Below are 24,349 nucleotides of genomic sequence, written 5' to 3' on the forward strand. Positions count from 1 at the left end.
TCAGAGGCCAACGCTCAACCACTGAGCCACAACAGGAGTTGTGCTAGTTTTAACTCATCCTAATGTTCCTCATGCTATTTGCTAGCTTATATAGAGTAGGCACACAATGAACAACTGGAACATTCCAAGATAAAAACATTTCAAAGATAAAAACATTAGCAACCACAGAAATGCAAATATCACATGAGTAGTAATTTAATAGTTTCTTGCTGCCTTGCATATCACACTTCCATGACCCATTCATTCATTCACTGAAGGCTTACTAAGTGTTAAGGAGGCAGAGTGAACACTGTTCCATCCCTGGGCCCCAGAAGCTTCCTCTGGGAGGTTGAGAGGGGATTTAGGAGGGAGAAGGAACAAGGGTAAGTCAAGGTCTCTCAACCTTGGCACCACAGATTTTTTGAGGCAGATCATTCTTGTGTGGGGGAAAGGGGGGCTTCATTGCATTGTAAGATATTTCGCGAAATCCCTGGTCTCTACCAACAAGATGCCAGCAGCATCCCCATCTCCTTGTAACAGCCCAAAATGTATCCAGATATTGCCAAACAGTCCTTTGAGAGTGGACAGGGGCAAAGTCAGTCCCTGTTGGGAGACACTGGTGCAAGGATGATAGATCTCTGATGTCCCCAGAGAAAGGTCATAGGACACTAAACAGCTCTGGTCATAATGCCTGGGCCTCCACCTACTCCTTTCCTGTTGATAATGAAGCCAAAGGTAGCATAGGCTTCCCTGACTGCATTTCAGTGGGCCTGGTCTAGAGATGTGGGTATGAGGGAAAGAGTTGAGGAAAGTGCACAGTCCTCACCTCTTCTTTCCTTTGGTTCAGGCACCTAAGTGGATGGGTAACTGTCAGTCTGGCCTGAGTCCCAGGAACCACCTGTGACCAGGGGGCACGTGAAGTAGCTACATGCCAGTTCATTAGCCACTGTTGTGGCAGCCTGATGGCACACAGGCCTTCGATGGCACACTGTGCCTTCTTAGTGCACAGAAAACTTTTTTGGGGAATGAATGTCTGTTTTATGTAGGCTTCTTACAGGTAACTGGGCAGTTTCTGCACATATTTGCAAGGAAAGGTATCTGGGGGTGGGGGGTGGGGCGGGGGGGGGGGTAAGTACTAAATAACTCTTCTCCTGTATTTTTACATAATCGTCAGATCCTGCCAGACCCGCTTCCATCAAGGAATGGAGCCGGGGTAGCATTTTGTTTAATTTTAATTTTATATATATATGTATGTATGTATGTCCTCACTCAAGAACATTTTGGTGGTTTGAGAGAGAGAGAGAGAGAGAGAGAGAGAGAGAGAGAGAGAGAGAGGAAGGGGAAGAGGGAGAGAGGGAGAGAGCGAGAAACATCAATCAGTTGCCTCCCATATGGGCCCCTACTGGGGACTGAACCTGAAACCTGGGTAGGAGCCCTGCCTGGGAATCAAACCCCCAGCCTTTTGGTGTATGGAGGATGCTCTAACGAATGGAACCACCCTGGCATTTTCAATTGCTACCTTCCTGGGGTGAATAATGCTTTTCGGCTGACCTGGTGAGCAGTCTTAGATTTTGCTGAAAGTCAGATGCTCTGTGCGCTGCTTTCATGAGCACTGTGATGGTAGGAAGCCAGCCTCCTATCTTAGGTTTAATGGATTTCCTCTAATAAAACCCTGCCCACCAGGGAACCCGGCATATGCCTGCATTATAACAAGGTTCAGTGGCAGACGCCCGGAGCAGAGACACTCACTGCATAGCTGGCAAAACTGAAGGCATTTGCAGGGGCTGGCTCAGACCCTGTTCTCTTTACCTGTCTCTCCCTGGAAACAGAGTGGCTTCCATCTGCTCACCCCCAAACCCTTAAAGCATTCACCTGTCAACCTTGCAAAACAAGTGTATGCTGAGGCACCAATTAGGCAGGCAAATTATTCAAGGTAACACACAAAAATCTTACAAAAGCTGAAAAAGACTTCCATGTTGCAACTCCTCAACCCAAACTTAGTAAGTTTCTCTTTCGTCTAATCTTTTCAGTAAAAAAGTTTTTAGCTGTTTGTTTTAATAGAAGAGGTTACCAAGAAAACCACTGTAGTTTTTTCATCTTTGGAATAAAAGGTCATTACATCTGAGATAAAGACTATAGAAAGAAGAAAGATAAGCTTCATCATGATGAAGACAAAAAACATCATGTTCCTCAAGTTTAAAAAAATAATTGAAAACAACTCCAGGAATTTCAGGTCATTTTAAATAGCATATCTATTTTTAGATTTCATAAAGTTTTGACCAAGCTTCATTTAAACAGAAAAGGTCTGCACATTCTCTCTAACCGTTTCATTATTTTATTATTTTTACTTCTGATTTCCCTCTGCTAGAAAAGATTAACCAATGAGAAGATTCCTGTGTTTTTCTCCTTCCTGCGCATCCATCTCCACTGGATAAACCAGGTTATCCTTTTTGTAGACATTGTGATGGTTAGTTTTATGTGTAAACTTGGCTAGGCTACACTACCCATTTATTTGATCAAAGACTAATCTAGGTGTTGCCTTGGAGGTATCTGCACAAGTGGTTAACATCCCTAATCAGTTGACTTTATATAAAGGAGACAACCCTCAATAATGTGTGTGGGCCTCATCCAATCAGTTGATTGTCCATAAAAGTAAAGAGCGAGGTTTCCAAAAGAAATCTTATCTGAGAACTGCAGTCTCAACTCCTGCCTGTCCTACAGATTTCAGACTTTGTAACCCCATAATCACATGAGACAATTTCTTAAATTCTCTTTCTCTAAGTGTGTGTGTATGTATAATGTATGTATGTAAACACACACACACACACACACACACACACACACACATAGTTAAAAAAAAAAAAAGAATTCTCTTGCCCTAGCCAGTTTGGCTTAGTGGACAGAGCATAGGCCCTCGGACTGAAGGGTCCCAGGTTCAGTTCCTGTCAAGGGCCTATACCTCCGTTGCAGGCTCCATCCCTCACCCCAGTCGGGGCTTGTGTGGAAGGCAACCAATTGATGTGTCTCTCTCACATCGATGTTTCTCTCTCTGTGTCCTACTCTCTCTAAAAAATCAATGGGAAAATATCCTAGGGTGAGAATTAACAACAACAACAAAAATAATAAGAATTCTCTTCTCAGATCCGTACTGGTGGCTGTATTTAGTGTGGCAGGGAGTCAAAGGAGCTGCCAGCTCCTTCCGTGCCCTGTCCTCTCATCTGGGCTGGACTAAGTGATCTGCCTGCACTAACCGAATGTGGCTCTGAGGCCAGGTCATAAGAAGCCGTGTAGCTTCCACATTAGCCTTTGGATATTCACTCCTAGATACTTTCTCTTAAATCCCAGGCACATGGATTAGGAGTTCTGGGCAAATGCCCCGGCTGAGCTTCCAGTGGGCACCTGGCATTGACTGCCTGGGTAAGAGTGTGTCATCTTGGACGTTGGAGGGTACCAGAATATGCCACTCCATAATATGCCTCCTTGGCATCAGGATTATTTTGAGCTGATTATTTTTGAGAAACTACAGATAAGACAAGCTCTGAAAATGGAATAGAAATTATATTTATAAAGGAAATCTCCGTTTAGGGAGGGAAGGATGACTCTATTAGTAGAAACTCAGCAATGGAGAAGGCATGGCCTTAAACCCACATAACAAGCCTAACCAGTGTTTAACAGGCTTTCCCTGCTACCTTCCCATAACTGGCCACCCTCTCCCTCACCCCTACCCCCACCATCGTTTTTGTCTTTGGCTGAAGACAGTATTTAAGTGGTGTGTTAGGTCATTCTCAGGGAGTCACTCATTTTTCTGGGTGACTCCCATGCTTACACAAAGTACACATGTTAATAAACTTGTTTGATTTTTTTCTTGTTAATTTGTCGTCTATTATGACCTGGGAGTGTCTTAGCCAATAACAAAGAAGGGACGGGGGAAATTACTGTTACTCCCCTATAACGTCCAGTCCTGAGAGGCTGGTACATGACTGCATTCCACCAACCTCTCACCACATCCTGATGAGGAGACTGAAGAGGTTCAACAGGCCTCATTAATATGTGCTTCTTTGGCATGTGGGTTATTTTGAGCTGAAGGCAACCCTAAGGTCTCAGGAGAAACTTGTCCCTTAAGTACCTGGAAGAATTTACATTAGGGGCCTCACTCATAATAAGACCTATCACTAGAGATAACTTTTTATGACCCACTTATATGACAAGGCAAACATCTAATTACTGAACATCTGCTCTTCTTAGTAATCTGAGAATTGCTCTCCTCCCCTCTGAAGCTTCTGACCTCTTTCTATATTCCTTAGCTTAGGATGTTGCATATACCTCATTTTACCTTTCTGTCTCTGAACCTCTCACATATGTGGGGGTCTACAATTCTCTCTATATGTGGGATTCCCATACATATATTTATAACTAAATTTGTATGTTCATCTGTCTTATGTAGATTTACATTATTAGACCAGCCAAAAGAACTGAAGGGTAGAGAAAAATTTAAATCTTCCAGCTAATCCAAGTGTATCCTGAGAAGCAAGAGGTTATGTTATACTGTTGTTTTAAGCCAGTAAATTTTGAGGTGGTTTGTTATATGGGAATAGATAATTCCAGCATGTAGGAATAGCTTTTGTTACATAGTTCTTAAAGCAGCTCTAAGCACACCTGTGGCCCTGTTTCTAATGCTTAAGGCAGGGGTGGGCAAACTTTTTGACTCGAGGGCCACAATGGGTTCTTAAACTGGACCAGAGGGCCGGAACAAAAGCATGGATGGAGTGTTTGTGTGAACTAATATAAATTCAAAGTAAACATCATTACATAAAAGGGTACGGTCTTTTTTTTTTTTTTTTTTTTTTTTTAGTTTTATTCATTTCAAACGGGCCGAATCCGGGCATAGTTTGCCCATGGATGGCTTAAGGGGTCATTTTGCCTCCATATGTAGGCTTTTAATTTTATATTAGGGGGAAGGAAATCACCCTAAATTCTTTCTGGACCAAGGTGAAGTATAAGTACATACATGCACATGCATGACTGTAGTATCATGCTGAAAATGTCAACCCCTGCCTGCATCAACCCGCCTATGGAACCCAACACATCCCTCCAAGATGTGTGAGCTGATGTCACTTAAAATCTTTACAGTCCTGCTCTAGAACTGAGACAATTCATTTCTGTTGTTGTAAGCCACCCAAACTGGGAGTTATTTTTAATGGCAGTTCTAGGGAACTAATACATAAGAAAAAGTGCCATGATATATTTTCTTACAATCAACATCCGCTTACATTATAAACAAAGCCTTTACTTTAGAAAATACTTTTATATCCATGCTACATGATTACACACACACACACACACACACACACATACATAGACTTATATTCCACACATGTATGCTTATATATGTTTTATCCACAAACACATAAATTTAATATTCTAATCTAGGGAGCAGCAAATCTTTTCTGTTAAGGGATATAAAATAAATATTTTAAGCTTTGTTGGCCACACAGGCACTGTTGCAACTACTCAAGTCTCCAGCTATAGCTCAAAAGTAGCCACAGGTGAAAAGTAGAAATAGATGTGGCTGTGTTATAATAAAACTTTATTTACAGAAATAGGTGGTGAGCGGGATTTGGTCCATGGGTGATAGTTTGCTAACCCTTGCTATAATCCTCTGAGAAAGAACATACTATTTTTATTGGTTCAGAGATGAGGAAACTGAGGCTGAAGGTTAAAAATCTTGTGCCAAAATTACCTTGGCAAAAGCAATGTAAGGACATGTTAGAAGCAAAACAAAGACAGGCTAAATTTTATTAAGTCAACAGAGAATTTCTATAAATGTAAAGAACACAGAGGTATGTCAGAAAAGATTTAGAAAATTTCAATTAAACGTCAGGGCTGTTGGTTGTTAGTGTCTGAAATAATCTATCTGTAACACCATAGCAATAATGTAGATAGAGAAGAGAGACAATAGAAATTCAAGGGAATCAGTAAAAGCTTGATGCACATCTCAACACTTTTGTTGGTTTTCCAGCTGAAGAAAGCATGAAAGGGGTTTTTAAAAGTTCCTTGGAAACACAGAAGAAAGAGTGAGCTGTGACGTGGCACAAAACAAGCCCGATCCTTTTTCCAAGCTGTCACCCCCTCTGCAAAGGACCTCTGTACATCACGTCACAATCTTTTATGGGACGGTCACATCCGCTCTAAAGGACCACTCTACATCATGTCCGTTTAACACCGAGTGCTTTGTTGGATCGTAGTTTCTCTGAGCTCTCTAGTACTGCTCAATGGGGTGTCAAGGCATTCTGCTGTGATGACAAGTGAACATTAAATTTGCCAATATTAGTTGAAAGATCACTCAGCATTCCTGAATGTATTTTCTATGCTGTTGTTTTTTTAAAGGTACCTCTCATTTAGCTGGTTCAGGTGACTGTGATCAATGAGCACAGAAAACCCACCTACTGATAGGTTTTAGAACTCTTTAGCTGAAGGGATTAAATAACATTTTCTTCATGTAACCACAGCATGATGATGGTATCTCTCAGATCCTCTGAACTGATAGCTTTGGAACAAAAGGCATATGACTACTACTTGAGCTTTGAAAACTTCTAAGTAAAAAGAATTTATTTCCCAGGATACAGCTTTTGTTGAGCATGGCCAAATCACTTTGGGATGATAGATCCTTATCTCATTTTCATAATGATCATAAATGCACACACAAGCAAAAATGAAGAATAAAGAATTAACTGCACAAAGATAGTTGGAATAGGACATAAAGCTGCAAAGTGTCCCCACATTTAACTCTCTGCTGTCGTAAATGCCACAGCCAAATTGAGTTAAATGAGTTACTTAGTCACCAGTGACTATTTTCATTGTTGGATTGAAAAATTATAGAAAAAAGCTGGAAGAAGTCTCATCCCAGGGTTACATGGGCTTTGATGGGAGTGTATGCCCAGGACAGAGGCATCTCTAAAACATCCTGTAACTGATTATCTCTCTCTCCTTCACCTTTCACAATTAGCTGCACACTATTAAGTTAATGCACATTTATCTACAACAATTTAATTCAGAGTGCAAAGAATCTTTCTAGTCTATAATTACACTGCAACAAAATTAGCATAATTTCCACTGCATATATTTTAATAAAGAAGCTGCATTATGGGTTGGCTCCCCATGTGGAACTCTTCCAGGGAACATCACAAGGAGAGACAAATGCCTCCTATTCACGAATTGCCACAAATGCACGGAGATGTCTGAAGCCTTCTTTCCATGAATGCTGATTGGGGGGAGGGCATGCCTCTCAAGGAGGGGACCTGATGGAATCTCCCAAACCACCATCGTCTTCTGGGGCATGAGCAGCAGAGGGCTCACCCTCCAGAATTATTGGGGGGAGTGTGGCGGGGGTGGTGATGAGTGATCTGTCGATTGTGCTATGTGGGCTGGGGTTTGACCTCATCAGTCTGTAAATGTCTAGCCTGAGGTCTGGAAACATCTCTAGAGTTTATTTTGGATCTGTATCCCCAGGGGATGGCCACTTGAGTGCCTCAACTAGCTGTCATCAGTGATTAACTGGCATCTAGGTAAATGAGACCTTTAAGAGATTTTTAGTAACTTGAAAGACCCTCGGCATCTTGGTCTCCCCTCCAAAGCTCCTGCTCGGGAAACCAATTAACAAACAAAGGGAGCCACACTACTCACCTGGCACTGAAATGGCCACTACCTTCAGTGTGATTTAATGGCACCGCACACATTTTGCAATGATTGCGAATTTGTCCTGATAATAACCAAACTGTCTGAGTTAAAGGAAAATCTTCAGTTCCAGTAGCTCAATATATTTTACATGTGCACGTATCTACTCAAACAACCTCACCAAAAGGTGTTTGCCAATGTTTTTGGTGTTAACATTTTCACGAAGCACTCCTGCTTCCTCTGAGCTTGCCACATAGAGAGGTGACAGTTTTGTACAAGGGATACGAAGGTGAGGCTTGAAGGGAGTGAGAAAATGTTGTTCTTATGCAGAAAAGCTTAAAGTAAGAAAACTTCCAAGGAAGCAGACGGGTCAAACCAACAATGGTGCAACCCAGGAAAACACTGCGTCTAATGAAAAGTGCTGACGGCAGAAGGTGTGACTCAGGGGCCTTGCATGCAGTGGGGGTTTTTACATGTCTGACATCATGTCATTTCTGGAAAATCCAGGTAGTTCCATGAGACACAGAACATGTGCTTGCTCTCTCTCAAATATCTCCACATTTCTTTTCCAGATGTACATTAGAAACTGAAGGCATGCTTCTAAACAAACCCTGAGTGAGCTTAGAGTCATTTCAGCAAGGTACCCATTTACTTTCTCAATCACCAGAAGTTCAACTGAAAAATAACACAATGAATGTACGTAAGGCATCATCACACTATTTACACTAAATGGGATCAAAGTTGTATAATGAAGGCTCATTCATGTTATCACAATCTGTATTTTTTGGTAGTCACTTTTCGACCATTAAATCTGTATTTATTTCACAATTGTGGATAAGTTTCTTTTATTTTGAAACAGGATTTTCCTAATGGTGAGCAATGTGCATTCAAAAAAAGCATGTTGTGTCCATACCTCACTTTCACTGGTCATACTTAACGCATAGTTCTATAATAGGGCCTATGAACTGACACGGAATTACATGTTTCATGTAAGAAGTCAGAGCTCTGGTCTCAACAAAGACTACATGTACACGAAGTTCACAATATACGTTTGGCATAAATGTAAATACTTACAAAAAAGGTGCCTCTTTTTGCAATTGCTGCCAGAGTTCCTCGCTAGACTTGCCCTTTGGAACCCTGCAGAATGATTTTACAGGAGTAAGCCCTCCCCCTCAGAACAGGCAGGATAGCATCAACATTCACATTCACATTACATCAGCCAGAGCAGAACTGCTCAGAGCGTTACATGTCTACTTACGAGCTACAGAATACAAAAGTTATACTAGTGATTAAACATGATAGAATACGCAACCTTTAATTGCATGATATGGTAACCTTGGGAAGACTAATCCCATAACATTCAAAAGCTTCCACGTTTATAAACCATTGACATTCACAAACATTATACTTCACCACTTCTGAATTCCAAGACGTAAACAAAATCTTCAGGATGAACTTAAATGTAATTTGTATCTAAACCCTAAATTTCGAATTCGCTTTATGCTAATGTTGGAATTAACTCGAATTTGTTCCTGCTGGAAGAACTTCCCCAATGTGGAGCTGTTGTTATTTTCATGTTGCTCACAAACAAGAAGTGCCAGCATGGTAGGATTTTTTCTACATAATTTCTCAAGTTCTAACAAGCAACTCCTAATTCATAGATCCAGAGACCCACACCTTAAGTAATACATGTATATATAGTTTATACGCATTGGCTAATAATGATTGGTGAAATACCATGCATAAGAACACTGTTGTATTTCCATATGCCTATTCAAAGGAAAACAACACGGGGAAAATAATCCAGCCACTGTTAATATTTGGACTGTGAGAATTCTCACACTTCTGCAGTGTAAGATTGCTGGCTGGATTGATTTTTCTTTAACAGGGAGACAATGGATTATGTAATGGATTATTACATAGAAAAATATAGAATCTCTGCTTGGACACATGGCGCCATTAGAAGCAGTATGAGAGAGGACCAAGCTCTTTTCTCCCTTATACGTACTAGTAGAGAACCAAGCTCTTTGGCTTCAGAATCAGAATGCTATCTACTGTCCCCACCCCCCTCCAAAACAGGCTTCTCTCTGCTGCCCCTCCCCCCTTTCACACTGCCAGGACATCATCAGGCTGCCAAGAGTCCCTGTCCCAGGGCCCAGGGTTTAACATTATACATCTAGGCTACATCTCTTAATTCTTCGGTTGGCATTATTGGACTACTGCAGCCCAATCCTTAGCCTGAATATCAGAAAGCTTAAAATAGCCCATAAGAAAGCTACAACAACCAGCAGATAGAAAAAGCTAACCAAATAATAGTGGGTTTGTGTAAATGCCATGTGGAACCAAACATTAAAATATTTACCTAAATTAAATTGTATGATGCATTTCCAGGAAGTAATCTACTAATTATTGTGAACTGGCATTTGGAAATAAAATACCAATATGTAGGAGAATAAAACAAACATGCTAATCATTGCTGTCACTATGACTTTAGCACTATTTTTCAAAAAATGTTAGCAATGAGCCACTATATGGAGTATTTACACTGCAACTCAGTTCATACACACCAAAGCACACACATAAATGTATGCATAATGGAATGGGGGGAAAAAGTATCCTTATTAAGGTAGGTGTATTTTGATAGGTTATTTTCTGTTCCATTATAGTCTACTCTGTTCTATGCCATTAAATTATTTTCAAAACATGACCAATAAAAATATTTTACTACCCACTAATGAGTGACAATCAGCAGTTTAGGTATATACATATTAATATGTGAGAGCTAGATAATTATACATACCCACTCATCACATATACAATATTGCACATACAAAATATTGTTTGACAATTTGGGTAATATTTATCTTTAAATACCTAGAGCTAAGGAAAAAGCTTTCTTTTGTGATTTTAATTTTATTTAAATTCCTGGTTTACTCACTATTTTTCCCCTTTCATTCCTCCACACAGACATATGATACAGTTTTCAGAGACACATGAAGATGATGAGAACAGTGATATTAATAATATTGGCCACTTCCATTTAGACACTAATCTCAATTTCTCAGGTGGGCACCAAAGGCCTTATGACTTATTTTATACTCAAATAAAGAGGGATCCATGGGGGAAAGATCATGTTGTCCCTTTGAGTATCTCATGGCATCTGCAATTTGGCTCCAACTACCAGGGGCATCCCTACCAAGGGCTGGCTGAGTGAGAAATGAAAGGGAGATTGAAATAAAAAGACAGAAAGACTTCACTCTGAGATACGAACCACCCCACTGAATAGAAGGAGAAAACTCTTTAGCAAAGAGTCAAATTGTGTAAAATACCATGCTGAAGCTGTTTGCAGAATGCAAACTAAAATATTATAAAATATTTTTCTCTACCACTATAATGTCTATTTCTAATAAAGATATGCAGTTATAATTTTTAAAATACCAATTCCTGAGACATAAACAGAGAAAGAGTTTAGATTATTTTGCACTCAAATTTGTGGATCAATTCAGAAAACACTTACAGCAATGTGAGATCATTTTCCCAACCAAATTATGTCATTTCTTTGTCTGATCACTCACTTTTTATCCACTCAATTTATTTTATACCCATCAATTATTACATGATTTATTAACATCAAATAGCTGGAGATGTTTGATAATATTGCTCCTCTGTCAGCATCTAGAAAATTTTTTTTATTTTGTTATTCCGAAAAAGGTAAATATTTCTCAGTGTTTTGCATTCTACATCAAGACCCATAGTAAAAATATATCTTAGACTCACACATGCACACACATCCATACAAGTCAGATATCCCTTTTCCAAAACATAAAATCAAACTTTCTGTACCCTAGAAAATGTAACTATTTCCCTCCTCTCCCCTCCCCTCCATATTCCGCTTTACTGTTTTTAATCTACTCTATTCTACTCAACCTTTTTAAAATTCTGGTCAGACCCTTTAACTTGATTTTACTCCTCATTCATGGGTGGTCCACAGCTGAAAAAGAAAACTGTGCTAATCCAATCAGGCCCCAGACCCCTGATTTTTTTTTTTTTAATCCTTACCTGAGGATATGTTTTTATTGATTTTTTAAAGAGAGAGGAAGGGAGAGGGAGAGAGAGAAACATCAACATGAGAAATATTCAAAAGTTGTCTCTGGTACACGCCCCAACAGGGATGGAACCTGCAACCTAGGTATGTGCTCTGACCAGGAAACAAACCCAGGACCTTTCAGTGAACAGGATGACACTCTAACAACTGAGCCACACCAGCCAGGATGTGAATTCCTAAATTGTATCTATGAGAGAGTAGAATGCATCGATCTTATAAAAATATCATAGACATTGATTTTAATCAGACTAAAAGGGCTACCTTACTAAAACCTATTTTGGCAAAGTATTACTTTCCTATTTCAGAGAAGAATGCTAGCACTATACCCCTGAGAACATTTAAACAAATACCTTGTTAAAGCAGGGTCAGCCCCTGGGCCAGATCTGGTTCAGCTTCTGCTTTCGTGTGGCCCATGAGCTACAACCAGTTCTTACAGACGAACATTTACAATAGATTGGGTGCTAGGAAACACTAATTTTCAACTCCAATTAGGCAAAATGTTATCTCCCCACAATAACCCTATCCTTATCAATAGATCTGTTTACAAAACATTACCATTATTAACATTTTATTATATTTTAGATTTCATTAATAATTTTGTGGAAGTTTGTTTCCTCTCCTATTACTTAAGCATCAATATAATATTCTTGATTTGCCTCTTGGTTTATGAAATTTAAAATGCCATCTAACCCTTTGCAGGAAGTTTGATGACCCATGCATTAATTAGAACATTAGTTTTTCATTAATGTAGACACATGTCGACCCAGACAGTGATCTGGCTGCAACTGTAACCACACTCTGGTGCCAGGTGGGCACACAGGTGATACATGCACCAAGCATATGACGGACTACATGCAGGAGCCCCCTCCTGTGCTCCAGGTGTAAAATTGTCCCCTTGGTTCCAGGGAAAACTGTTTCTCTGAGGAGCAGGCCCTCTCTTTACCCAGGAATCTCAGATGTCTTAGTTATAAATAACTTTGCTTTTGGTTTATTAAGAGCCATAAGCTCAAAGGAAAATTGGGCTTTTGGTTCAATGAAATTGCTTTTCACTTAATTCCCACGATGTCATGGAAAGGTGCACAGAGCTGCAGTGGGAGACATTCTACTTAATAAGCATCTCAGTAAAATGCAAGCAGTTCCTGTCTTCCTTGCGACGGCAACTGCATTCTGAATAACTGCCACTTATGGGCCCAGATAAATGGTGTTATTGAGCAGCCTCATGCTCATTATGTTTAAGAAATTCTAATTTGTTTTTGGGTTGACATGAAGCAGCATGGTACAGTTCCCTCTGCGTATATTTTTCAATAGAAAACAAAACTATAGTCTATCCTAATACACAGTTAGTCTCCCTAAAAAGATGTTTTGCTCTATTGAGTATTAAGATTTTAAAATTTAGCGCTGGAAAAGCACACTTTGAATGAACACATAGATTTTCGAGGGAATAGTTACATGGTTGCTGCTTTTAATTTTTACCGTGTTTTACACTGTGCTCCTGCTTCATTCTCCTCCCGTCTCCCACCCCATCAATACTTCTCTTTGAACACATTTAACAAAAAGCCTTAAACAACAACCTCCATCAATAGTCACCACTGGTTCTCATGTTAGCTAGGAAGTGAGCCAAGATAGAGTTCACTGGCCTAATCACTGATGGTGCTACCTGTCCCACAGGCAATATTTTACAACTTAAAGGAAATCTTAATGTGCGCATGATGCATTTTAATCCATGCCTTGTTCTTAAAACCTTTGGGTTTCCATACATATGGCAATTTGGGCCCTTATTAAATTTTTGTTGGTTATATGTCTGTTTTACAAATAATTAGTAACATTTCTTATGAAACTACCATCCTATTAAGTTCTCATTTCGCAGTGAGGCTCACCAGAATAAATGTTAGACAAGCCCAAGGTAGGAAAATAAATGCTCAATATCAAATTAAAAACACAGTTTGGAGGGTAATTAGAAAACAAACATGCAGAGACAAATTAAAAAACTTCCACAAAAAGCTAGTTGACAAAAAATGACAAAAGCAAAACATATTAAAAAAATTCCCTGGAAAAAGATTTAGTCAAGGTTTAGTTAATGTGCTTTTGCCACATCGATTAAATTAAATATCATCTGTCTGGAAATAAACTATAAACTCAAATAATCAAGTGTAATAATTAATTATTATCTTCTCCTTGTGTAATATTGTAGTTTATTTTTGCTCTTAAAGTTCTGATGAAAATAATGGTTTTCATCCAAATAAAGGTGCTTTGGTTTTTTTTTTGTTAAACAGAGAGTTGATTTTCAAGGATAAAGAATGAGGCAGGTCTACAACAACAGATACAAGAAAGTTCTAAAAAATCATTAAATATTTCTTTGTCTTCAGCTAACGTACACTTCTAAAATATTTCAAATTGGAAATAAACAGTACATTTTGGGCTTAATGGACATTTTGTCCTTGGGTGTTTCACTACCTTTAGCAATCTCATTATGGTGTAGGGTTGGTGAAGAGCAGATAAATACCTACAGGGTAAGACAAGGGTGAGAGCAGGTGTCCTCAATAGGGATTCTAAGTGCCAGGCACCATTACAAGTGCTTTATACATAAACCGCACAGTTTAATCCTCATACAACCGTATGAGGTAGGTGCTAATATCATCCCCACTTTACAGAGGGCAAACTGAGACCAAAGATAGGAGTACATGACTCAACTCAAGGTCACATAGCTAGCAACTATGCAAACCCTGCATCTTGTGCCAGAGGTGGTGCTCTTGATCCTCAGCACTGTCTCGGGCTAATGGTGAAGTCAGAATAGGAACCCAGCTCTCTGAGCCTCACTCTAACCATCCTTACACACAAGTCATTGGACGAACACATTCAGACAGGATGAAACTGATGCACCACATTCAAATCCTGCCACTGTTGATTGCTAGCTGTGTCCTGGGCCATTTGATGAATGCCTCTTGCTTCTTAGTAGCTTCAGCTATAAGGCAGGTAAGACTTGATCCACCTCCCTGGGTTGCTCTGGTAATAAATGAGGTTCCATTATTCCAATGATTTTCCAGATTTTTAACCAAACAGATGCTCAATAAACATCATTTCCCTCCCTTACAACTCATACCTTCAACTTTTCTCTGTTCTCTGCTTATTCATAAACTCCTACAGCTCTATATTCCAGAGAAACAAACATTTGAAACAACTAATTGACAAGATTTCAAATTAATTGGGATTCTGTTTTGGCCAATCAGTGAGGGAATGCACTGAAGAAAATGTATTTTTTCAGACAACATTTTACTAATGGTGTTTTCTAATCCATTCAATGTCAGCAAGAGAAACATACAATCTGTAGATTGCTGAATATCTGATTTTAATTCCCAAATCATCCATTACTTGCATAGGATCTACAAAATGCAATTAAAGAACGGCCTTAGTTGTTTCTTTTAAAGTAAAAATTACTGTATCAAGCTATGTAACTATTTTAAGTGATGTGCTTTTCCAGAACGTGAAATAATGGCCAATATAAAAAAACACACCAAAAAAAATATCACATCTCAAATTACAAAACTATGTATAGTAGGCTGTAAAATGGCCCCTGAAGAGATATGTTCAAATCCTGACCTCCCGTACCTGTGAATAGAAAATAGGATCTTACGTGAAATAGGATGTCTGCAGACTCTGTTAAGAATCACAGCCCCAAAGACTGTTAACCAGTCCAGTCTCCTCCTCCTGTAGCCCCCCGTCAACTGTGAGTCTCAACTCCCCGCACACAAGCACACAGGGAAGCGATGTGGATGGTGGTGGGTGGGGAAACGCTCAGCCTGACCAAGGTGGGAGGGAGCAGGAGCAACAGCTTGGCATGGCCCCAAGAGCAGTGGCAAAAGAACAAACAAAACTAAGATAAATCAGTATTTATCTTCTTTGAAACAGTATGTAACACATTCACCACATGCAAAATCCTCAAGATAAATCAGAATTAATGAACACGTAGCTAGTCGATGGGAAAAAAAATTGTATCAAACATTTCACCTTTTTGGCCTTTCCCCAGCAGCTCTCTGCTCCTGGGGGAAAGCTTTCTGCGCCTCTCAGAAATAACTACACGAGCCCAGCACATGCCAGAGGAGATAAGTTCAGTGAGTGAAAGGAAAGGTCATGTGTGTTTACACTGCTGACTAAAAGGGGTTTGGGTAAACCATGTTTTAGAAGTTCATGAAATCCATCAGCTTTTATAAAAGGTTCCTTTAACTGCTAACATTGTCATCCCACGAGAGGTGTTAACGCTACTGAAATCAGACAATCCTAGGAAACAGCACACCATGCAGCAAAAGGAAATGAGAGACAAGAGCAACAATCTGAAGGGTTGTACGGAAGGCAGTCTACACCTGGAGACCGAATCTGTTTTCCTATCATGTGTATGATTTTGCCAGGGCTGCCAAAATGCCACGCATTGGGTGGCTTAAACAATAGATACTTGTTTTTTCATAGTTCTGGAGGCCGGAGGCCCAAGGTCAAGGTGTCGGCAGGTTTGGCTTCTTCTGGGGCCTCTCTCCTTGGCTTCCAGACCATCATCTCACTGTGTCCTCACGTGGTCTTTCTTCTGTGCACGAGAATCCCTGATGTGTCTTTTCTGCTCAAATTTCTCCTTCTTATAAGGTCACTAGTAATGCTGGACTAGGGCCCACCTTTGTGACCTTATTTATACTTAATATCCCCTTTAAAGTTTCTATGTCCAAATACAGTCACATTCTGAGGTACCGGGGGTTAAGTTTTTGTTTTAATATTGAATAAACTTCTTTTTAAAGAGCAGTTTTATGTTCATAGCAAAACAGAGAGGGAGGTACAGAGACCACCCCCACCCCCACCATACCCTCTGCTCCACACAGGCATGGCCTCCCCCAATACAATATCCCCCACCAGAGTGGGACATTTGTTACAACTGATACATCTACTTTGACACGATACTATCACCCAAGATCACAGTTTACAGTAAGGTTCTCTCTTGGTGTTGTAAAAATGAACCGTGAGTAAATGAATACATACAAAGTATTACTTGTTATCTTTGTTATGAAGCTGTTATGGTTCATTTTATGTGTCAACTTGGCTAGGCCTCAATACTCAGATATTTGGTTGAACATCATCATCGATGTTTCTGTGAAGGTGCTTCTTAGATGAGATTAACTTAAAATTGGTAGATTTTGTATAAAGCAGATTGCTCTCCATAATGTGGGTGGGCCTCGTAGAATCACCTGAATGCCTGAAGAGAAAAAGACTGACATTCTGGGAAGAAGAGACAGATTTCAGAATCAAACCACAACTCTTCCCTGAGTCTCCAGCATGTTGGCCGACCCTGTAGATTTTGGACTTGTCAACACTTCACAATTGCATGAGCCAATTCCTGAAAGAAAACTCTTCATCTTATCGATACATCCTGTTGGTTCTGTTTCTTTGGAAAGGTCTGACTAATAGACATCCTGATGATGTAAATGTTTAAAGCACACACAGCAGTTTATGGATACACACATATGTGAATGACATCCCTGGAACAGTGCAAGGTGGTGATCTCCTCAATGCTCACCATGCGTGAATATAGTCCATCTGCCACCTGCACAGCTGTCAAAGGTGGTTTCAGCATCATATGAACATGTAGACAGTGCTGAGGGACAGACAGACAATTCTGAGAGTTGCATTTAAAGAGGGTTTCATTATGCAGGAAAGTGACTATGCCTCCCTTTCTAGCATAGGAAGAGTTGTTCTTCCTCAATTATAATTCGAATCACTGGACCTGATCTGAAAACTACACGGAAGTGTTATATCAGTATAAAAACTCCACATCACTCAGGGGATGCAATAAATACACATTACCCATCCTCCTGGGCTGTCATGTCTTATTTTTTATTTTGTAACAGAAAATAAATTATATACTGATGTGTATTATAATTTACAATGTGTATTTTTATTATGAATTAGAGAAAAAAATATGCTGTACTAGCTTCTGGACCATGTCAGACATCACTCAGGTATGACACTTAAATAATTCAATGCCTTCTCAGCTATTACGCTATGCAGACAGATGCATAGCTGCAGGTTATTTTTCTTTTCGCACAAAATTATATGCCAATATATGAAGGTGATGTGGCATGGGAGCTGCCTGCTGTATAGCTAAATCCTATGAGATGATGATTCCAAAAGAAGCCCAAACACTAAATGATGCTGACATATTGAAAATCATCTGCATACATTCATATTCTTCTTTTTGTATAGAAATGGCTCAAAATGTTTTCCAGTGTACCTGCAAGTAATTTCTTTAAAGAAGACTTGGTAAAACCAATTGATAATTAATTTTAACACCATGTCAATTATGCTAATGAAATTCTAATTAAAATCCTTGTGATGTAAATCAGTCTTTGTGTGTTGTATGAGTATACCTGTTTGTAAATTGTTATTTAGGTTGTAAGCCATCAGATGCTTATTAACTTTATCATGAACTTAAACAGTAGGCTTGTACGTAGATCTTTTGACATATCTAGTTCTACCTGGCATAAGCACTGGGCAAATTAATGAAGAGAGCTTCCTATTTAAGTGCCATAGATAAAAGTAGGGATGGCTCATTCTGGAAATGAAAGAACCCAGAAGGCAGGAAGGGACCGAGAGTTAAGAACTAGCTTTTTTATGGTTATTGATTTTTAGAGAGAGAGAGGAACACTGATTTGTTATTTCACTTATTTATGCATTCATTGCTTGATTCTTGTATGTGCCCTGACTAGGGATTTAACTGGCAACTTTGGCATATTGGGACAATGCTTTAACTTACTGAGCTACCTGGCCAGGGCCAGAACCAGTGTTTTGTTTTGTTTTTGGAATAGGGAACAGAGGATAGGACACTCGAGATATTAGCTGTCATATTTCAGATAGATTACAAGCGATTGGTACAATGAAAAATATATATGAAAATCACAGCAACTTCTTTGCTGTAGGATACAAGGGTTCTTTGGGGGAGTGCAGGATATTGTAACTTCAATTGCTGCTAAATGTGGAAACCCAAGTAAAACAAATATGCACATTTTCATTTCAGTCCGAATTACCAGCCTGCCCTGGGCTAGGTTCTGGGGATACCACTAGACAACACACAGACCCTGCCTTAAAGCAGGATGCTGCCTGGCAGGGACAGAAGCAGTCAACCAGAGAGTGTGATACAGAGTGTGTTGTGCTATGATGGGGCATCTCATCCAGGCGGAGAACCTTGGATGGCTTCCTGGAAGCGGTGGCAGTGAAGCACGGCTCTAAATGATATGAAGATTGACAATGGGGGTGAGAAGGCATTCCACATAGAGAAACAGCATGCCTAAAACCTCCTAAAGGAGAGAGAGAAATTAATTGGGGGAAGAGGTTTAGCCGTAGTCTGTGGTTGGAGCTTAGCCTTGGGGTAGAGCTTAACCTTGGGGTTCATAAAAAAGGAGGTTGGAAAGAGAAAAAGGAACAAGATCCTGACTGGGCTTAAAGCCATTATGGAGAGTGAATATTTTATGGTGAAAGTTCTCTTTTATTTGCGAGTGAATTTGCTAGGCAGGAAAGGCCCTTAGGTTAGAGAAAAGTAACATCTGGCTTCAAGCTCCTAAGTGGCCATCCTCATGGTGCAGGGGGAGGACAGAATGGGAAGAGGCCTGGCACCTCCAGAAGCGCGCCCTTATTTACATGACCGGGGATCCAATCAGATGGCAAAAGCACTTATTTTTACACACACCACAGAAATCAGTGCAAAGCACTAGCCTGTCATGCACCACAGAAATCAGTGCAGGGCACTGGCCTGTCATGCACCACAGAAATCAGTGCAGGGCACTGGCCTGTCATGCACCACAGAAATCAGTGCAGGGCACTAGCCTGTCATGCACCACAGAAATCAGTGCAGGGCACTGGCCTGTCATGCACCACAGAAATCAGTGCAGGGCACTGGCCTGTCATGCACCACAGAAATCAGTGCAGGGCACTGGCCTGTCATGCACCACAGAAATCAGTGCAGGGCACTGGCCTGTCACGCACCACAGAAATCAGTGCAGGGCACTGGCCTGTCACGCACCACAGAAATCAGTGCAGGGCACTGGCCTGTCACGCACCACAGAAATCAGTGCAGGGCACTGGCCTGTCACGCACCACAGAAATCAGTGCAGGGCACTGGCCTGTCATGCACCACAGAAATCAGTGCAGGGCACTGGCCTGTCACGCACCACAGAAATCAGTGCAGGGCACTGGCCTGTCACGCACCACAGAAATCAGTGCAGGGCACTGGCCTGTCATGCACCACAGAAATCAGTGCAGGGCACTGGCCTGTCATGCACCACAGAAATCAGTGCAAGGCACTAGCCTGTCATGAGTCCCATGGGGCAGGGTGGCTAATTAGGATGAGGACAGCTCCCCGGCTTCTTCATATATGCGTGCAGTTAGTGAGCCGATCTACGTCTAAACATGTGACCTCTGGAAACCACACACGGCGCATATTTGCTCATGAATCTGAAAAGTCTATAATTAGGATTTCACCACTTCTAAATTCTACCCAGGGAAGGAAAGAATGCTGAAAGCTAATCAAAAGCAAAGGCAAATTCTAACGCACTAACTCTCCTCTCCACTTAGGAAAACACGTGTGTTTGCACCCTCATTTTCAGGCAGACGAGCCTGATACATGTGTGCTGGGGAAAAGCCCGTCAGAACACGGGCCTCTCCTGTGTGAGGGACTGAGCATGTGATGATGTGGTGATTCATTGCCCCTCTCATTAGCGTCCTTAATTTCCAGGAGACCTTTTCTCCTGGATGTAACTGAACTTTTATGTTCAGTGTTCTTCAAAGAAAAATAAATAATTCAAATGAGAATGAAAGAAGGGATTTTTCTGTGTAGAAAGCAAATAATTGGCACTTGTAAATACGATTTTCTGCATTAAAAATGTGGACACTCAAAGGAATATCAGAGAAATTACATTAGCAGAAGAAGAATATGCCAGAAAGTTTTAAGAATAAATCTGTGGTGGTGGCAATGGGCGACAGCGGATTAGCAGGCTGGTCCTGATTCTACTCCTGCCCCTGTTACTTCACTAGACAGAAAGTACCCGAGTCCAAATTGTGTGACAGGCATTACGAGTGCCACAGGGACACAGTAGAAGCTCTCGAGTGCCTCTGACCACCTCTAATTTCAGCAGCCACTGCAGGGGACATTTCCCTGTGAGCTGGATGGACACTTGAGTACCTGCCATGGTCTGGTTGTTTTCCGCCTAGGTCCTTCACCAGAACCATGGCAACTCACTTGGCTAAGTTCTCAGAGCCAAAAAGTACAGGAAAGTTAATGCCCCAGGGAACCCACAACCACTGTGGATAAATAGCACCCCCTCCCCGGACCACTGGGGCAGGCATTCTGCATGCTTCTTAGAAGGACTGGCTGATTAACCCATCACTCAGTGCCTATGGCAGTGACCTTGATAATGAACCTTAGGTTATTTTTTCCTAAATAGATGACCTGCACCCAAGTTCTTATCTCAGGTTCTGCTTTTAGGGGTCCAAACTTAGGACAGACTTAGAAAAGAAAGATCACCAAATCCAGTTCTCAAGGCTGCATGGTGAAAGGGGGGTGTCGGAGGGGAGGAGGAAGAAAAAGCCCAGCCAAGAAAGCAGATGAGGGAGGCTGTGGGTGAGGAAGTCTGCGATAGACCTGTGTGCTAAGGAGAGGCCCGAGCATCGGCCTGGACTCCAAAAAATCCTGGAGTTTCCCAAGCACCTGAGTGGACAGCAAGCAATCCTCACTTCTGCTGGGACCCTGGTCCCAGTGCCCTGACCATCATGGCCCCCCACTTTTTTTCCTGCAAATGTAGAAATACATTTTGCTTAGCAGTGAGAGCACATGTACATGTGTACATACACATATGTCTATCTATATTTATTATTTATTGAATATATAAATAAACAAAGAAGTCATAACACTGTATTTTTACTACATGTGATACAACCTGACACCTTCCATTCTGTCATATTCATTCTCTCTCCTTCTCTGTCTCTTAACACTCAACATGCTTCACAAAAGTGATTCCACAACCCTTACCAATAGGTTGCAAACTGCAGTTTAAAAATCACTAGTCTAGACTAGTCTTCCTAGGTACTTCAAGGAACCATCCCTGTCTGTGGCTTACTGTCTTATTTGGTAAAATAATGAAGAGGAGATGAAATGATGATGGATATTCTTTCTATCTTTCAAAGAATTTTATGATTCTATGTCAAATGTATATTTAAATGTCAGATCTGATACTCAATTTTCCATTAATTCTAGTAATTAAAAGAAGACACAATTTAAATAAAAAATTGTCATGTATTTTCTTCTGAAAATATGTTTATACTAAGATGCTACATATCCTTTTAGTAATATTATACTTTCATGTTCAGAATTAGGATGTAAATAACGTCATAAGATAGTTGCAAAGATATAAGTTTAATTTTTTATCTTTCATATATTCTAGCTTTTTCCCATCCAAAATCATTAGTTCTGCTTCTTACATCACATTTTTCTTGCCCAATTGCCCTGAAAGTAACACCACGACTTTGTACTTAATGGTCCCTTCATGTAGCTATGGACATTCTATCAGCCTCAGCTCTGATGTCTCCCTCACCCGTGAGCCTGTTCTAGCTTGCCCATCTTCCTGGCTGTGTCCCCATGCCAACTGGCTGCACCCCTAGCAAAGTCTTTTTTTTTTAAATATATTTTATTGATTTTTTACAGAGAGGAAGGGAGAGGGATAGAGAGCTAGAAACACCGATGAGAGAGAAACATTGATCAGCTGCCTCCTGCACATCCCCTACTGGGGATGTGCCCGCAACCAAGGTACATGCCCTTGACCGGAATCGAACCTGGGACCTTTCAGTCCGCAGGCCGACGCTCTATCCACTGAGCCAAACCGGTTAGGGTCCCTAGCAAAGTCTTATCAGGTCGTAGTACCGTCATTTATTTCTGTGGCTCTGAGCACCTCAAGCAGGAAACCTGTACTATTCCTCTTAGCACTCAAAGTACCTAACACAATACCCAACACAATGCAGGGAATCATGGAATGTCCATTATAAAAACAAAATATATCATGTCTTTCCAATTTTTAGTGAGATGTTCATAGTTACCCCTATCTTAATGTCACGCTCCGATACCATTTCCCAGTGCACGAACAACTATTTGGCAGCACAAATGAAGACATTCCACACTGTCTAATTAGACCGCTTCTGGCATCTTCTCTTATAAAACTGAATATGGCCAAAGGAACAGCAGTTGCGCACTGGGAAAGTTATTCACAGTCTACTCACAACAGAGCACCTCCTCGCTCTCAACCTGGTGGTCGGCATCACAAGTACAGGTTTGTTCTGCAGATTCAGTCTCTGCAGCATCCACTGCATCAGTGGGGTCCTCTGGTTGTAAGTGACAGCAACGCGAGAGGAAAAAACAAGTGAGTGGCTCTCTGGGCCCAGGGAGCTTATCATTGGGCTTGAGCAACCTTCCCAAGAGCCGGTTCAGAAGGAGCCTCAGGGTCCCCCTCTCCGGGTCCCATCACTGCCTCTCTGCAAATACTGCCCCTCATCACATCCATGGCCACTCTCAGTGGTGGTTTCTCACTCTTCACCACCAGAGATGAATGCAGATCATCCTATTTGGTCCCAAGTCCAAAGTTCCAGGGAAGGGCTCTCATGGGCTCTGCCTGGGTGAGGACCTGAGTCCTGAAGCACTCACTGTCCCCAGAAGGTGGGGCACTATGATCAGTGACCACTGGAGAAAAAAAGCTACTACTCTGCACATATAAACGGAGAGATGCCCACAGCACATTCCTAGAGAATATCACCGTTTTTACATGGTTTACCATATTAATTTGTAGCAATTTCCTCTCCACTCATGAGCAAGGATCTATACTAAACTTACTATATAAGTCTCTTTAAGTACTTTTAAAAATCATCCCATTTCCTCTTAAACTCGATTTTAAGCTACATGAGAACAAAGTAGGCTTTTAGTTTTGTTTAGAACTATCTATGAAGTATCTAATAGGAAGCTCATTGCACGAGAAAAGCTACACTAAACATACACGCGATTGTGTCTTTGTGATATGCTGCTCCCAAAGTTGACAGTGAATTCTGCACTCACCTTCACTTTCAGCAATAAAAACAATTGCTTGTCTTTTACCATTTCTACTTCCACCACGTCTCTCTACAGTGAGAATTACATCTTCTCCATGTACAAATGAACTCATATGAATAAAACAGCCCAAATTTCATGTTGTCAGAGAAACAAATGATTTTGAATGCAACTGTCATTGACCTTCAGAGAGGGCTTTTAAAAACTGTAAAAGGGTCATATAGAAGGTTCTAATTCATGGAGGGCACTGGGATTAGCCATTACTGGTCCTTCTCCATGACTTTTGAAGGTGACCCTGGTGCTCTGGTTGAGCCTCATGCTCTGATTCCTCTTTTACATTAAAATGCATGAATCAAAATCTGAGTCTTCCCCAGACCCTACTGAGTTTAACAGAGTAACCTTAGTTGTTTCCTTGCCTCAATACAGTAAAGCAGGGTATACTGGGACTCTAATAAAAGACATGTGCAGGCAGCTGGTTT

The 24,349-nt window shown here is 40.8% G+C and overlaps 1 protein-coding gene across 3 annotated transcripts in view; it reads right to left on the reverse strand.

The window, feature by feature from the left end:
- CTNND2 (catenin delta 2) overlaps positions 1-24,349 on the reverse strand; it is a 784,675-nt gene that overhangs the window by 229,853 nt on the left and 530,473 nt on the right. The window contains exon 5 of one of the 3 annotated variants that reach the window (XM_081089968.1): positions 8,728-8,790. The exons of the other annotated variants lie outside the window; for them this stretch is intronic. Within the exon in view, the coding sequence (XP_080946094.1) occupies positions 8,728-8,790 (63 nt within the window). The remainder of the gene's footprint in view (positions 1-8,727; positions 8,791-24,349) is intronic. 3 annotated transcript variants of the gene reach the window in all.

The sequence above is a fragment of the Myotis nattereri genome (genome assembly GCF_964212035.1).
Source record: "Myotis nattereri genome assembly, chromosome: 4".
NCBI lineage: Eukaryota > Metazoa > Chordata > Mammalia > Chiroptera > Vespertilionidae > Myotis > Myotis nattereri.